This window comes from Montipora foliosa, chromosome 9 (assembly GCF_036669935.1).
Source record: "Montipora foliosa isolate CH-2021 chromosome 9, ASM3666993v2, whole genome shotgun sequence".
Taxonomy (NCBI): domain Eukaryota; kingdom Metazoa; phylum Cnidaria; class Anthozoa; order Scleractinia; family Acroporidae; genus Montipora; species Montipora foliosa.
Window position 1 is genome coordinate 49,615,524 of NC_090877.1, and position 18,005 is coordinate 49,633,528.

The 18,005-nt window shown below is 39.5% G+C and overlaps 1 protein-coding gene across 4 annotated transcripts in view; it reads right to left on the bottom strand.

Moving 5' to 3' along the window:
* LOC137971222 (DNA-dependent protein kinase catalytic subunit-like) overlaps positions 1-18,005 on the bottom strand; it is a 153,634-nt gene that overhangs the window by 73,349 nt on the left and 62,280 nt on the right. For all 4 annotated transcript variants that reach the window (XM_068817999.1, XM_068817995.1, XM_068817997.1 and 1 more), the window contains exons 32-40: positions 13,530-13,637; positions 13,310-13,408; positions 12,815-12,942; positions 10,782-10,876; positions 10,589-10,691; positions 4,834-4,967; positions 4,670-4,736; positions 4,064-4,242; positions 361-526 (exon numbers count right to left, since the gene is read on the bottom strand). In XM_068817999.1, the coding sequence (XP_068674100.1) occupies positions 361-526; positions 4,064-4,242; positions 4,670-4,736; positions 4,834-4,967; positions 10,589-10,691; positions 10,782-10,876; positions 12,815-12,942; positions 13,310-13,408; positions 13,530-13,637 (1,079 nt within the window). The remainder of the gene's footprint in view (positions 1-360; positions 527-4,063; positions 4,243-4,669; positions 4,737-4,833; positions 4,968-10,588; positions 10,692-10,781; positions 10,877-12,814; positions 12,943-13,309; positions 13,409-13,529; positions 13,638-18,005) is intronic.

An 18,005-nucleotide genomic window follows, 5' to 3' on the forward strand; every position in this document is an offset into this window, starting at 1 on the left:
CGCATTTTTACTTCAACATGCACTATCATCTGAAGGTGAAGAGATCCGGACGCATTGGTCACAAAGGACTTATCGTGGAAGAACGAAATAGATTGCAACTCCGCTAAAGCCAATAAAATACCTGATTGTTTCATCACAAGGAACTGCGCTAAAGACCTGTTTCACAGTACCCTTAAGGCAGCTTGCATTACCCAAATTAGATCTAAGGAAGTTTAGGTCACACCAGTTATGTTTGGGCCCGACAGTCAGTTAATCACAACATTATGCTTGTTGTAACAAGCACAGCCATGAAAGAACAAACAAGACCAGTCGCTCTCTAACTTAAGGTATTAATACGTTACAGTTACTGTATTTACTTACTTGTTATAACTATCAAACTCCTTTGGGGTAAATACTTCCTCCTTGGCACTGGATAACCCCATGGTGAAGCTATTTTTAGCAGCAGTAATTCCAAACAGGGCCAGCTTGGTCAGGAAAAAATTTAAAGACACAAAGAGAACACTGGATTTCTTGCCATCCTTTGGAGCTTTGGGATGGAGAGAAAAAGTTTTAATATTTCTTCCATTATTAATAACTAAGCCATGGGTTTTGCATTTTTGGAATTTTGATTGGCTAACCCAAAAGCAGTAGTGTCTTGATAAATGACCTTAGCATTATAGACGCATTCTCTGTGTGACGATTTTGGTACACGTAATCATCTCCTAAACCCAATTATTATGATTACGACTATGATTATTATTGTGATGACTATGATTATGATTATGATTATGATTATGATTATGATTATGATAATGATGATGATTATGATTATGATTATGATTATGATTATTGCTGCCTCCGCAAGAATTTTGCCCAGGAGGAAACATCAATTATGACAACCTCTCTCTCCTTCTTACATGTATCCATAAAGACAATGTCTGGTCTTCTTGCCTCGATTTTGCGATCACACTGGACTGTGAAATCCCACAGTATCTTGAAGTTGTCACTTTCTACCACTCCCTCAAGCTTCTGTTCATACCAGCTATTGGCTCTTTCCAATCCACATTTACCACAAAGTTGCCAGTGAATATACTGCGCCACATTATCATGCCTTCCTTTATATTCTGTCTGCGCTAGCTTACCATGCTCACTCACCACATGGGCCACATTTCTCCCTTACGTCTGCACATTCTGCCAAAAGGGGATTCTGCTGTGTGACCAATATGAAATCTCATAGAATTTATTCTCAACGCTTGTTCCTGGGTGCTACATATCAGGGCCTCAGTACATCCTTCCAAATCTCCTTTGCGATCCACTGCCAGGTTCTATCCCAGTCAATACCTTCCTTTCCTCTCAAATACTGCCCATACATTCTTTTCTACTTCCATTCATTCTCCTTCTCCTTCGCTTCATTTACTTTGTACTCCTTTGGGTCCACAGCCTCTGAGATGTTGACTACAGTGCTATCTCCAACTTTCCTGAGTAATGCCTCTTCACTATTTCTCACATACCAGCTCAGGATATTCTCTTCTCCCCTACACTGCTCTCACAACTGATCAGGCCTCTTCCTCCCATCTTTCTGGGTAAGTATATTCTGGCAACGTCACTTCTTGGGTGTAGCTTCTTATTCATTGTCATGATTTTTCTGGACTTCCTATCTCTTTCCTGAAGTTCGTCTTTATTCCATTTAAATGTTTCTGCTCTATATCTCATGAGCTAACCCTAACCCTAACCCTAACCACAGCCCAAGTGTTTGCTACTTTGATCTTGTTCTTACCACTGAGCTGAGATTTCATGACAAGTTGGAACCGCCTTAAGTACTCATTTCCCTTCCTTGAACTTGTCCAGCTCTACAATGCCCAGATACTTGTAACCTGTGTCATCAAATTCCTTTATTGTCTGTCCATTTATCAACTTAATACCCTCACTTTTACACAGTTTCCTCGCTGCAGCACCACAACACCACATTTTTTTTTATCCCAAATTCCATTCCTATCTCTTGGCTAATCAATTTTATTTTTGGATTTCAATAAAACTTAATGTTAAGATCTGCTTTTCCCGCATATTCAGTAAGTAGGAATTGAATTAGTAGGCACTGTCCTTAAGCCACATGCAGGCCATGTTGGGAGCATCTGAAGAAGATTACAAAATAATGCGGATTTAGAAGTTATAGTCAGAGAAACTACTCTGTCAAATGAAGGACCCCAGAGATAAAAGTGTTCGCTGCCTCAGATCAGGTAAGAAGTAATAACTACACATAGCATCTACCCCCAACACAATAGGGCAAATTTTCCTTAAACTAATGCATTGAGTTTGGGAAGTACCGGCATGTGCTTTTGGTTTTGTCAGTGGTTTTGGTGTGGTTGACAAGCTTGTACGGTATTCAACTTAAGGAAAAAAAAATCTTGTTTACCTCTCGTTATTTCCTGTGTAGGAAAGCAATAGCAGTGATCGAGAACGTAGAAGCGCCTACCTTTGGTCAAGATGCACGCTACTTCCCCAGTACAGATAGTTCAAGCACGTGGTCTTCATTTGCTTGCCTGGATGAGCTTGAAGTGAAAAAAATATAGCTCAACAAGTTCCTGGTCGCATGCAAGGTAGAAACATTCCGACCCAAGAATTGGCTTGACTGGAGCAGTTCCCACAATAGAACGAGGCAGCGTAACATTAACCACACTGCTGACGCTGTCGCAGCGCTGCTGAATGTTGTGTCGCCTGAAACACCATCGATATCTGGCAAGCAATTTTATTCTCAAAAGCAGTAAACAATAGGCTGGGGAAAGAGCCAACGATTGCATCCTCAGAGAGAGCTCTTCTAGAAGCTCTCGCAGAGGCTTATGACAGTGCGGAAAGCTGGGAAAGAAGGCGGCAAATACTGTCAATTATGACTACGGCCGTTACATACAAAGCTATCGCCAAATTTATTCCCGGCCTCACACGATACTGCTGTTCTGCCGCGAATTTGCATCACCTCCAGTATGGCCATGGAACCGGTGGGAGTAGAGAATAAGAATCAATTGTGAAAAGCTAGACCATTTTCTAACTTTCATTACCAGCCGACACATCGTTCAAGATTTGCCATTTGTCGAAAAAGCCCTTCGTCTCTCCTCAAGAAGCATGATAGCAGTCCCTAACGTCATTAGGATGAAGATTCCACAACGGATCTGTGAGCAGTATATCAGCTTCGGCAAAGAAACAGGTTTCAAGACTTTCAGCCAGAGGACCATACTGAGCATTTTGACAGCGTGCAAGGCTTCAGTCACGAAGACAGGGTCCAGACTACTTTGCAGCTGAGGGGGCAAATGCATTTGATGATCTCACGGTGGTTGATGACAAGGTGACTGATGTTGGAGCCCACCAAGAGAGGAAAAGGGAGAAATGTGACCCTCTGAAAGCGGGAAAACTGTATTTAAAGGTGGATTACAAGATAAGAAGATAACAACAGTTTTATTCTATTAATAGGCGGAAGGGGGAGCGGGTGTGGTGTTAAGGGGAAAGGATGAAGAAGAGCACTCGCCAAACATCTCAGATGGAAGAGAAGTCATCGAGTTCACAGAAAGTGGCGTTCAGGGTGTACTGTATAGCTTTGAAGTTCTAGTGACTTTGTTGAGGTAAATTTTGTGCATACAGTAAACATTGTTTTGTTTCGTTTTGTTAAATGTTTGTCCATCATAGGTCCACATCAGCAAAGACTGCTGTGTACCAGATCACTGTAGTGTGTATGTCCTTAGCGATTCAACTGACAAGCAATTGCAAAGCAAATGTGACCATGCGCACACTGAACAATGTGGCGGCTGTGGGAACTTGGAACAACTGCTCTTGTTCGTCCAAAAGGCCGCAGATGAGGCAGGTTTTAGTTCAGAGGACAATCGGGATGAAACAATCTATTTATGCAATCATGCAGTTCAAGCTATACAGCTATGGAAGTATTTTCGTACAACCAATACAATACCTTAAAAGGATGAACAAATATACTGAAGTGAACTTTTATTCTCCTATCTGACGTCGGGAGAAAATGCAGAACATAATTATATACTGTGCTTGTAATTTAATTGCATTTGTCAGTCAACGTTTTTGAACTTACTTGTAAAAACTTGACTTGGCAAAAGTAGCCGTTGACTAAAGCTCCATGTGTAGCAATCTAGAGCTGCTAATAGGAAATCAAACCATGCAAATGTCTCTTTCAAGGAAAATGGTCCCCCGATATGTGACAGAGTTGGATACAGCTCAATGCCGTTTTGGCCTCCGCCTCCACCTTCAAACCTACCCAAATAAAAAGAAACATTTTTGGGTAACAGAACCACTGCATACATGGGCAAATATAACCATTGCAATCTCTCCCACACTGAAAAAGTTCACAGAACCAACAGATCCACTCTAATAAACAAGAGACCCGAGCTTCTTTTCAAATGCTGTCCAAAAAACAACTTTTTTTTCTACATAATCTTTAATTGTCTATAAACAATTTAAGCCTTATTATTTTACCAATCAATAGTTGTGTAATCCTTTATTGACCTCAATCAATAGTTCTATTGTTTTCCATCTAATCACCCAGTAATTATTATTCACTCAAATGTGTATAAATATTAGGTATGTTTCTCTCACAAAAAAGCCAACTGACAGTTGCATAAGCTTGAAACTCAGAGCAATGGACAAGCAATGCTTTGTATATAGGCTCTTGGATATGTACCTGTGAACAAACAATGATTGGTGATCTTCATACGTTTTCTGTATCCAATCAGCTGCAGAGGTAACACCTAGTAAATGTCAGCAAACAACAAAAACCAAAATGAATACATGTGCACATCTTGTACCACCACAAAAACCAAACAATCGTTTTAAAGATGTTATTACCTGGCACATGGGGTGCTAACTGGCAAAATAGTCTCATGCATTGATGTCGACATTCTGTGCTTGGCTTTCCACATTGTTTTAAAAGCCAAGGAATGACATGACTCAGTGTTATGCTATTCAAAGTTCCGAATCCCCTGCAGTATTAAAAGTAATCTGTATGAGTTTTAGGTGGCTAATACAGGCTTAAACTAAGATTTCAAGTTGCTGAGTTGATTAGTAGGAGGGGCACCAAGTAGTGAAGGAGCGAGCACCCTGGGAGGAGGGGTGGTCTGTTCTAAAGAAGCCAGGGGTAATGCTTGCAGTAACAAAGGGATCCGTTAGTGACAGCCCTGCTAATGAACTCGACACTCAACTTCACAAAGCACAATGACATGTATGGGAAGTTTCTTTTTTACTCACATTACAAGAGAGAGAAAGTGAAGAGCTTCTTCATCCGGTTTACTTTGCGTTAACTCAGACTAACAATAATAATGTTCAGAACACTATTCTAAGTTCAGGTTAAAAAGTGCCAGTAGATGGTTATTTGAACAGGCAGAAGCACATGACCTTGAAGCATGTAACTTGCAACTCTTTACCTGGGGATGGGGATGGAAGCTGCACACGCAGGAAAATGCACCAGCCATGTTACATCCGAATAAAGAAATCTTTAAACTCAAAAAACCCAAGCTCTGAACCAGAGTTAAACGCTTTCAGATCATGAGCTTCTGGAACAGCATATAGACCACCAAATACTAACCTAGGTTGCTTTGACTCTGAATTTAGCATTGCAACCACAAGAGCATTATCATTGAATCATAATGTTTACATTCTGGGTGACCCAACTCTAAATGTGATAAATTTCCTGGATCAAAGATCAAAGATTTCAGTGTTTGTTCACATTTAACCCGAATCAATTCATCAATCTGCCTACAAGAATTACGTGGATTGATGCACATTACATACATACATACATATACATACACACGTTTATTTCACGTCTCCAAGGGGCTTTTCAGTGAAATACAAATACAACAATGAAATACAATAAAATAATTCTATATGAATAAAATTTAAAATGTGCTAAGAAAAACAAATGCCATACTAATGCGGTATTGGATAAATTCAGCTAGCTATCCATTAAGAGTCTTTTCCTTATCAAGGTTTTAAACTGAGCTAACGATTGACTTAACTTAATTACTTGAGGTAGAGCGTTCCAAAGAGATACCATACGATAGTAAAATGATCTTTGGCCAGTTGCGGTTTTAAATAACGGTATATTTAACAGCTGTGAGTTTCTAGTTTTGCGTGTTGATATTGATGAACGTTTAATGAACTGATCAGATAGATACCCCGGAACAAGGCCATTCATGCATTTAAATGCCATAATTGAATCGAGATAATACATGTGTTGTTTCACGGGGAGCCAGTTGAGTTGTTTGAGAATGGGAGTAACATGATCGTATTTCTTTGACCCACTAACAATTCTACAGGCAAAATTCTGAACAGCTTGGAGTTTAGCAATGTTAGATTGTGAAGTATTGCTCCAGACTGAAGAGCAATAAAAAAGTTTACTAAAAACTAACGCATTGATAATAATAATTAAAGTGCGTTTGTCAAAACAATGTTTAACACGATTTATCTGGCCTAGTCGCGACATACAAGAAGCGACAGTTGCAGTGACATGATCGTCAAAAGTTAAACTTGTGTCCAATATAACACCAAGGTCTCTGGCAGCCTCCACTGGAGCAAGCTGTTTTCCAAGGAACGAAAGCTTGAAGTTGCGGGTTTTGGCGGCCCCATGCTTACTGCCACAAACTAGGAGCTTCGTCTTGTCAGGGTTTAACTGTAACTGGTTATCGAAACACCAGTTACGTACTCTTGTAAGATCTTGATTTATTTCTGCGACTATACGTGATTGATCTTGAAGCCGGAAAGACAGCAAGAGCTTAGTGTCGTCCACGTAGCACTGGACAGAACAATGTTGTGGAACTGATGGCAAATCATTCATATAAATGTTAAAGAGGAGTGGCCCTAAAATACTCCCCTGAGGCACTCCACTGGCCACGTGTAGGTGTTCCGATGATGCTGTCCCAATCGTGACAACCTGATAGGGAGCGGTTAGATAACTACGAAACCACTGCAAAGCTAAAGGCGAGGCACCGATGTCCTGCAGCTTGACAGGAAGCAAGTTGTGATCTATACTGTCAAAGGCCTTGCTCATGTCGAGCAGAATTACCGCCGTCAAGTGCTTTTTATCAATCGCACTCAATATCATGTCGGTGGTCTGAATCACAGAGGTTTTGGTGGAGTGTTTCTCTTTGTTACCACTTTGTTTGGTAGATAAGCGACCTTTAGAAGTTAGGTATTCCATAAGCTGATTGTGAGCCACTCTCTCGCACACTTTTGATAGAATAGGTAGAAGTGATATAGGTCTGTTATTATTGGCTATTTCGTGATCGCCTTCCTTGGGTATTGGTTTCACCTCGGCAATTTTCCACACATTTGGGAAGCAAGCAGTAAAAACTGAGGTGTTGATTATTGAAGTAAGAGGGTACGAAATGGCTTGAAGGCAGTCCCTAATTATCCATACAGGTATCTTATCGATCCCAGGGGCTTTGTTTGGGGCCATGTTCTTAATAATAGCTTCCACCTGATGGCATTTAACAGGGGTAAAAGAAAATTGTTCGGATGTCGGGTAAATTCTTGCTTGAAAGGAATTTCGGCCTAATGTGTAGTTGCATTCAGCTGTGGCTGCCGTCTCTTTTATCTTTTTAATCGTGTTTTCGCCGACACTTGAGAAGAATTGATTAAATTTATTAGCCACGCCTTTATGATTTTTACTGTAGCTTCTCTGAGCAGTTGACTTCTTTTGTATGCACGAACGGATCGATTTCCATATGCAGTTTGTATTGTTTTTGTTATTTTGAATTTGCTGATTTACATATTCTCTTTCTGCAAGCCGAATTTCTCTTTTTACCTCGCGGCAGCAGATCTTGTATTTGCAGCCAGGCATAGGAGTTTTTGCTTTTCTTAGCAATTTTCTTCCAATTACCTCTTATTCTCACATTATACATGCCTTGAATTTAAGTCTTCCAAGAGGAGGGTGATGCCTGTGGCAATTGGTATAAGTGTAATATTTAACAATTATGCTGGGAAATCGCACGGAATATCGCCTGATACTTAGCCAACGAGGCCGTAGGTCAAGTTGGCTAAAATCAGTAGATATTCCGCAAGATTGAGAAGGATAATTGTTTTTGATGACAAAGCACAATTTTCTACGTTTATTGGAAAAAAGAGCTGGAAAAACTACCATTTTTTTCGGTGACACAAAATAACATTTATTGCAGGATATCTGTTCAGTACGCAGGACAAATATTGAGCGCGCTATGACCATATTTGTACATTGTCACAACGTGTTGCATAATAAGTGTTTATTCCACAGAAAGTTCACTGCAGTTATATATGCCAAACTGATTTCTTTAAAATTAAGTTCAATTACCTATAGCATAGTTATGCCGTGGAATAGTTTTAGCTGTAACAGTTTTAGCTTCTAAACTAAGCGAGTGTCTTTCTGTTTTTATGCATCATTCTGAGATGCAGATAGTAGTCTTAGTTTTACTGAATCGTACTTTTAAAACCTCTAGATTGTTTGTATTTTGAGCTATTTTCCCTGAAAAGCCCTTTTATGGGAGTGGCCAAAAATTTGCATGAAATGTTACCGAATGAATTTAAAGTTAGCCTCACAAACGTTAGAATTGGACTTTTTTGATAGCAATGTAACCCATGCAAGTGCTTTTTATCTGGCCTATTTGGCCCAAGCTGGAGGGAAAGGGGGGGGGGAATGGGGGTGCTATTAACTTAGTGTAAAGGTTACTTGTGTGCAGCCAACTAGAACTATGTATCAGAATCTGTAACTATCCCTAAACAAGCTTCTTTAAGCCCACAACCACACTAATATTCAGATAACCATTGCAAAAGCCATGAATGTTTTAAATGCAGGAATTGTCCAGGGTAATCTCTTTAGCAAGTGCTCAAGTAAATGAATATTAAACAAGAATTTGGTTTATCAACGGAGTTGATAATGTAAATTGACCACCGTACAGAGATTCTAAAAGCTGACGTTTCGAGCGTTAGCCCTTCGTCAGAGCGAATCGAGGGATTATGGGTTACGTGTAGTTTTTATAGTAGAGTAGGAGCTACGCTATTGGTGGTAACATGGCAACGTGAAAAGTAGGAATATATTAGTTAAATGAAAAGCGTTCGTTAATACCGTGAGGATTAAGGGTGCCGATTTGAAAGATGAATTTTTGTTCCAGATTCTTGCGGCTTTCCGTCGTACCTAGATGTAGGGAAAGGCCGCAGATAGCCATGTGTTTTTTGGAGTGGTTAGGCAGATTAAAATGGCGAGCGACTGGCTTAGATGCATCTTTGTCATTCTTCTCAACATCGCTAAGGTGTTCGCGGAATTGGTCACCTAGTCGTCTACCTGTCTCACCAATGTATAATTTATTGCATAACTTACAGGTTATACAATAAATGACATTTGCGGAGGTACATGTGAAACGATCGGTGATCTTAACAGATCGCTTAGGTCCCGATATCTTGCTAGTGTTAACAATGAAAAGACAAGTTTGCATCGTGAGCGCGCGCATTTGAAAGTGCCGGGTTACTCGTTGGTTTTGAGCGCGCTTCTAACTAAAAAGTTGCCTACGTTTTTGTCGCGTTTGAATGAAATAAGTGGAGGTTGCGAGAAGATTCTACCAGTATCAGGATCATTTTGGAGTAATTTAAAATTACTAACAATGATGCTTTTGACTGCGTGATTATGAGGATGGAAAGTGAGGGTGAATGGAATTCTGTCATTCTTATCTTTCTGTGACGTTTGTAGTGACGACTGTCGATCAAATTGTTGGGCGCGATGATGGCCCGCTTTGACCAGTTTACTCCAAAATGATCCCGAGACTGGTAGAATCTTCTCGCAACCTCCACTTATTTCATTCAAACGCGACAAAAACGTAGGCAACTTTTTAGTTAGAAGCGCGCTCAAAACCAACGAGCAACCCGGCACTTTCAAATGCGCGCGCTCACGATGCAAAACTTGTCTTTTCATTGTTAACACTAGCAAGATATCGGGACCTAAGCGATCTGTTAAGATCACCGATTGTTTCACATGTACCTCCGCAAATGTCATTTATTGCATAACCTGTACGTTATGCAATAAATTATACATTGGTGAGACAGGTAGACGACTAGGTGACCGATTCCGCGAACACCTTCGCGATGTTGAGAAGAATGACAAAGATGCATCTAAGCCAGTCGCTCGCCATTTTAATCTGCCTAACCACTCCAAAAAACACATGGCTATCTGCGGCCTTTCCCTACATCTAGGTATGACGGAAAGCCGCAAGAATCTGGAACAAAAATTCATCTTTCAAATCGGCACCCTTAATCCTCACGGTATTAACGAACGCTTTTCATTTAACTAATATATTCCTACTTTTCACGTTGCCATGTTACCACCAATAGCGTAGCTCCTACTCTACTATAAAAACTACACGTAACCCATAATCCCTCGATTCGCTCTGACGAAGGGCTAACGCTCGAAACGTCAGCTTTTAGAATCTCTGTACGGTGGTCAATTTACATTATCAACTCCGTTGATAAACCAAATTCTTGTCTACTACTTCCCCACCGACGCAGCACCACAGTTTCTTTAGAAACTACCCCTTCATTTAAATGAATATTAATATTCATAACATTGTATATTTAGACTTGCCTTGGAATTCTTCTCCGTTTGTTTTCTTTGTTCAGCAGTCTTACATGCACTTTAATGATTCTCTCCAAATGTTCGATAACTTTAGCAGTTTGCTCTTGAGTACCTGGCATGTAGACGTTTGGTATATGGTGAAAAAAGTACCCAAAAAGGTTACCCTAACCCTGAACTGAACTTGTCATCTCAGCTATTTTACCTCTTGCTTGGTCATCATTATGTGCAAGTGACAGACTTTCCAAGTAATTTGCAAGAATTTCCAAGATGAAAACGTCTACCAGGGAAGACTCCTCCCTAGAGAGAAATGTTTGGACCTTCATGAACATATCAATAACAGCTGCTGTTTCATGACTGCTGCAACCCTTTGACCACTTAAAATAAAATAATAGCTTCAAGGAAAGTACCATAATGATTCTTGACAAAATGCACTAACGCATGGAGCAATGACAAACGTCTTAGACTGCCTATTTACTTTTGAAAAGCAACCCTGTTTGCATAGGTGCATTTGTGTTTCATGGTTAGACCACATTTGCAAAGACAAATCATTCCTGCAAGTAGTTAATTTAATGATAAAAATTACGGGCAGAAACATAATTATTAAAGACAACGTTTCGGTGTCCTCATGCCACCATCATCCGGTCAAATATAATATTTTACAATCAGATAACTCGAATATTAATGTTCAAGATTAAGTTCAAAGTCCCTAGAGGCTAGGTGAAAAGTGTTGGCTTTATCGAGTCACTTTGGATATTCAGACAAGGTTTGTGCTCGCGAATAAGGAACATTTCATACACAAGACAATCAAATTTGCATGAGCATTTCTTAAGAATGCGAAACATGTCAGATGTTATTGTTCTTGATTGATGTTGACTTTGGCTGTGATTGAATATTGAACCAGATCTTTTATGCTCATCGATCCATTGGTAGAGATGTCGACACATGTAACCAACGTAGCCGGCATCACACCATAGCCATAGCCATAGCTATGGGTTCTCCTCTCGGTCCTCTCATGGCTAACACCTTCATGTGTAGTCTTGAAGAACAACTTAAGCTCCAGAACAAATTACCATCATACTACAGGCTCTACGTTGATGATATTTTAACTACCATGAAGGATGAAGTTTCTGCCTATTCTTTTCTGCATGCTTTGAATGATCTCCACCCATCGATTAGCTTTACTATGGCACTATCAACTGAGAACACTCTCCCTTTCTCAGGCATGGTCCTAAGAAAAGACAGAATATTACGACTAGTGTATACGTGAAACCGACCAATACGGGTCTATTGTTACATTATAATAGTCACGTTGATAATCGTTATAAGAAATCCTTAATTATTACCAAGCTAGACCGCCTCAAGACCTTATTCCTACAGTTGGCATATCCTGAACATCTTGTTCACTCTATGATCTCACATCCAAACAAACACCAGCACCTCCACGCAAATCTACACCTGACCCGCAACCAGTACGAATTGTTCTACCGTTCAAGGAACAAAAATCAGCTGACTCTGTGCGCAAGCAGTTGAAAGATCTTGGTAAGCTGTTAAACATCGACTTATGCCCAGCCTTTATTTCTCAAAAAGTTGGAGAAGATCTCAAACATAAAGAAATCAAGCCCGCGTTGATCAACGAACAATCAGTATTTACAAATTTGAATGTGGCTGGTGTGATGCCAGCTACGTTGGTTACATGCGTCGACATCTCTACCAACGGATCGATGAGCATAAAAGATCTGGTTCAATATTCAATCACAGCCAAAGTCAACATCAATCAAGAACAATAACATCTGACATGTTTTGCATTCTTAAGAAATGCTCATGCAAATTTGATTGTCTTGTGTATGAAATGTTCCTTATTTGCGAGCACAAACCGTGTCTGAATATCCAAAGTGACTCGATAAAGCCAACACTTTTCACCTAGCCTCTAAGGACTTTGAACTTAATCTTGAACATTAATATTCGAGTTATGAGTGTAAAATATTATATTTGACCTGATGATGGTGTCATGAGGACACCGAAACATTGTCTTTAATAAGTATGTTTCTGCCCATAATTTTTATCATCAAATCCATCACATTATCATGTTTGATAGTTAAATTAATCCACTGATTTTTTTTATGAAAGCGTTTATACAATATTATTGTTTAATCTAGTGAATGTGATCAACTATGTGCAATTCTTATAATTCCTAAAATTAGAAAAGCCAGGGAGACTGCAAAGTTAAAGACATGCCTGAAAATGGTGTATATGTTGTTAAAAGCCAATGCAGCACCAAGCCTTTTGGCTGCACTTGGATGAAGAGCCAGGCTGTACAGTCGCTTGAGAAGAGACTTTATATTGATGGGACTCTTCTCCAGATCCTGAAATAAAACGTCAAACAGCATAACAAACGTTCTCTTTTAAAATACGTGCACAGTCACGAAAACCAGTTTCTCTTAAATGTTCAACAAGTAGATCAGACAAGACATGAAAAATCATTCTGCGGTCCTTAGTGTCTATTAGAGATGGCTTTGAGTCTGGGATTTAATGAACAACATATGAAGGCTTACCAGCAAGAATACCGGTATTCTCATACAAAGGCTGGTCATGTGAAAAAAAATCTGCATTATTAGTGCTTACTTATAATTAACCAGTAGATAGCAACTGCAAACTGCAACATCCAAAAATGTTTCTCACTGGTCTTCGCTTCAGTAATATATTGCAAATGAAAAAGACCTTTCCACAAACCTTCTCACTTGTCTGCTTTATTGACCACTGTAGAAATTCCCTCACACATTGAGCACTGAAATCTCGTAATGCAGCCTCCCCATGGTAAACTAGACCATCCTTTAATACAATGCAAACAGTTGTTCATGTAACATTCATGATGAAATGAAGAGTCAGCAAAATTGCAGAAGACTGTACTTAATATAAAGAAACATTATTTTGGCAAAGGAAATAACAGTACCAGGATTGCATCGAGCAGAGCTATTGTCTCAGGACTTTCATACATTCTGTTGTTGGTGAACCAGTGGATCAACTGGAACACTAATGGCTTAAACAACTGCTCTGCTACCTAGCAAATAAAATATTATTAATGTAGCCAATATTAGCAACTTAAAAAAATAACCCTGGAAGATACTGGAATTATGGGATAAAAAGTGACTATTTACTGTGACTTTATTTTTTGAAATTTGATACTTAAGCCATAATTAGACTTGAGCGTTTTACCGAGGTTTTGGAGTTTACTTACATAGGTAAATATTTTGCATGCGTAAATGCCAACTGGTACCATGGTAAATGCCGCCCGAGACAATAGAAAGTAAACCAACTTATTAAAAGGTAAAAGTTCGATCGATTAACCCTGTCAGGCATGGTTTAGGTCAGTAGCAAAGGTCGAGATGACAGATTATCCGCTTGCGGTCGCATAGTAATTCACATTCTGTGGTGTCCAGATTGCGTCGATCTCATTTGATCACGTTTTCACAAATTGGTTTTCACGTTTGTTTTTGATCTACCTACGAGTCATGGCAAAAAGCAAGAAAGTAATTCTTTTGACAACGAACATCTTGAGAGGAAAGTTAACATATTATAATTTCTTTCTTGTTGCAATTTCCGTTGATTCTCTGAATTTATTCTCCAATCTATTATTTTGCAAGGGAAGATGCATGTTCCACGTATTCCCCATTTGGCTACGCACTACAACAACCGCTACAACACCTGTACAATCAACACTTCCTGCCACAAATGCCTAATTGGCTCAGTTATGAGGTCTTCGATGCAGCCGATGGCACAGCCGTTTACTGATTCACCTGCTCATGAGGTTCAGACTTTCCAAACAAGATAGTGGAGTGCAAAGGAGAAAAAGTCGGTGGAGCTACACAGAAAAAATGGATCCTGATGGAATTGTTTGGTGAGAATGAGGACAGGATTCGGTACAAGACGTTCAATTTCCCAGAGTTGCAGTCTGTAACCCGGCAACTACCAACTACACAAGAGGTGCAAACAAGAGACGGTGGAAAGTAACAAATCCGCACAGCAATGCAAAAATAAAATGACGAACCCGACAAAAAAATACAAGACTGCAAATGATAAACTTAGCACAACTGGCTATGGAAAAGGGGGAGACGACGGGCTAGAAAAGGAAACTGAGAGTGAAACTGACCTTATACCAAAGCATTTTAACGATATGGATAATATTCTCAGCAATCAAGAAGCAGTAAATCCCAAGCAAGTGCTGGAAAGCAGCTCATACGTGGATAGTTCCCTGGAGAGCGATCACGATTTGCTGGAAAAAGAGGCCTTGGATGAAGCGTTTCTTTGTCGGCTGCACATGCCCAAAAGAAGAGGGATGCGCCTCGCCCATCGGGTGAACGACTAACCGTACGACTAGATTGTGCTTTCTCAAAATGACTGTTTTTCAAGGACAAAAGTCGAAAAAGAAAGCGCAGAAATACACCAAATGCAAAGAGTCATGTGAGAGAAAAACCCACTAGGAAGAATGTCAGTAAGAAGGGCAAAGTTGAAACTGACTAGACACATTTGCACATTCTTCCTGCATTTTATTTGTTTCTGTTCGTTGACTGTGATGATTATTATCTTCAATATCATAACTGACAAGGAAATGGACATCATTATATATGAGAAAAAAAATTAGCTACAAAAATCGGGAAGATCGAAGGCTACCCTGCTTGCCGGGTATCAATTCATAAGCATAAATTTCAAAGTTTTCTTGAAAAATAGCAAAACAAATTGATAATAATATCTGTCAATTAATTTAGGAAAAATTGATTTCTTTTGCAGATATATGAGATAAAAATGAAGAAAAAAATTAAAAGCAAAAGCGACCATCAATTTATTAGTTTTGATTAAAGATTTAAATGATGGTTTTTTAGCGTTTCAGCAAAAATTCTATAATTTTACATTGAAAAGGTTAAATCTTTTGTGAGCCTTCACGCGAAAAGGGGGCTTATGGATTTTAGCAAAAACCGTGAATTTTCATGGTCACAATGTGTAAATTTCAATTTTCATGGCGTATTCACGCCATGATCACTCTATGATAAAAAACTATCACTCATGGCATGAAATATCATGCTGTGAATGATCAGTGAAAACTTTCACGCCACGCAATTAAGGGTAAAAATTCACGCCATGAAATTGGGAGTGAAAAAATAATAATATTCACAGTGTGAAATTGATCACAGTGTTCAGAAGTCAGTCACGCTATAAAATCTAGCCACTTGTTTTCTGACTCAGAACAAAAAGAATGCCTGATCGCAGGGTATGAGAAATCTCTGAAAGCTGATCAAGCAGAATTTTTATTCCTGAATATTCACGTCTGGAAAATAATATCACATTGTAAAAAAATTCTTGTTGTCCACTTAATTGTTAGAAAAAAAGTAAATTCTACCCCCTGAAAGCCACAAAATAATTGCAAAATCTATTATTTTCTCGATGACTAATTTAATTACATGCAAAAAAAAAAGAAATTGCTAAAATGCTGAGCTAAAAGACACCAAAGATAAATAATGCCACTCGACTCATTATGTCGCAATTCACCATGATCTGATCTTTTCAAATAGAGCTTACGAGTTTGCATTCCAGTCACCTTTAAACCCTAACCCTAACCCTAACGTAAGTTAGAGAGAATGACTTCTTGCTATGCCAACCATAGACATTTCCAGACTGGACAATAGACCGTACCCCTTATGATGTAACGCATCCCAAATCTTTCGTTGAGTGACTACTGAAACATTGCATTCTGGTAGTTATAGTAGTCACTCAATAAAAGACTTTTGATGCATTTTTTCGCCAATGCTTGTGCTCATCTTTTCAACTATGGGACTGAAATTCGGGATCTTTCTCGCGTGCAAAGTGCTACTCACCCCTCCTGTACACAGTCGAATCTGACCCTTGAGATACAGCACTTTCCGAACAGTCCATGTTAGATCACATATAGTTTCACGAACACGATTTGACTGTTGGGCCGCTTATGGCTTCTTATGTCCGGGGAACATAATTTTCTAACGCCACAAAACTGTTTTGATTTCTGTTATAATTTTAATAAAACAATTTTATCATATGGCCCGTACGGCCCCGCGCGCGCTTTCAATGCAAAACTATTGGGCAAATGCCCGTATGAGGGCTGTACGCATTATTGCAAGCAGGGCCGGAAAAAGCCGTACTGCCCTACTAGGAACATGTACTGCTCCATGCGATGTAATTTTAGGGGATTTCATCGCTTTTAAACATCCAAGTAATTTACTGCCAGTAAAGCAAATGCAAACAACATATTAGATAAATTTTCTGTGCAGATTTTATATTTTATTTTGTGCTAACTTCATCTTCTGAGTGCTCTTAAATAGTGTTAAGAGCCCATATGATAAAATGCTTATTGACTGAGTTTAGGTGGGCCGGACAGGAAAATATTTGGCCCTCGGTCCATTCACCATGACGTCAGGTCAAATATTTTCCCGTCCGGCCCTCCCACTCAGTCATTAAGTACATAATCTTGCTCAATCAGGCGATATTCCGCGCGATTTTGCAGGATAATTGTTATTAGTATAAATACACAGGTGATTATACAAAATCGCGCGCTCTCATTGGCTTGCTATCTCGGATTATCAGCCGATAATCACCTCGACGGACAAAATGGCTGCCAGTAGTCGTTTTGTAAGAGAAGATGATTTTCGCGTTAAAATGTTTTTTTTTCTCTTTTTTGAAATAATCACCTGTGTATTTATACTAAAACAATTATTCGCCTCAGGCTCAGTGATTATCGGTGAATATTCACCTCGACTTCGTCTTGGTGAATATTCATCGATAATCACTTCGCCTTCGGCGAATAATTGTTAAATATCGTCTCAAAGGCCTGAAGCGCCAAGCTGTACGGTATATCCCCACGAAGAAAATCTTCATCCTCATCGTCGTCCTCAACTGCGTCTACAGTACTTGGGTCTCCAACAATTATAAAGATGTTGTGAAGAACACAGCAAGCCAAGATAGTGAGGGGGACACTACTTGTCTTCTCCTCCATTGCTTTATAGAGACTCCTCCAGCAACTTTCAAAATTCGGTAGGCTTGTTCTATAACAACCCTGGCCTGACTGAGGGTACAATTGTACCACAAATGGCTCTCAGTTGCCCTACGAGTTTGCTTGAAAGGTTTCATTAACCAAGGTTGATAAGGGATAAGCCGAGTCCCCAACCAGCAAAGGTCCAACTTCACAAGACACCAATTTGTTTCAAAGGCCCGTTAAGCCAGTTACCTTGAACAACCTCTGTATGCAGTTTACTCATTCGGAGAATGCGGGCATCATGTATGTCTCGTCAAACCGGTTTTTCCAGTGCGAGCGTCCATTTAGTGACAAAACCGATGGTTATAATATAGCCCGCTGTACCATGAAAAACCAAGATCTGGCATATTAGGCTTGGGTTCGAGACTG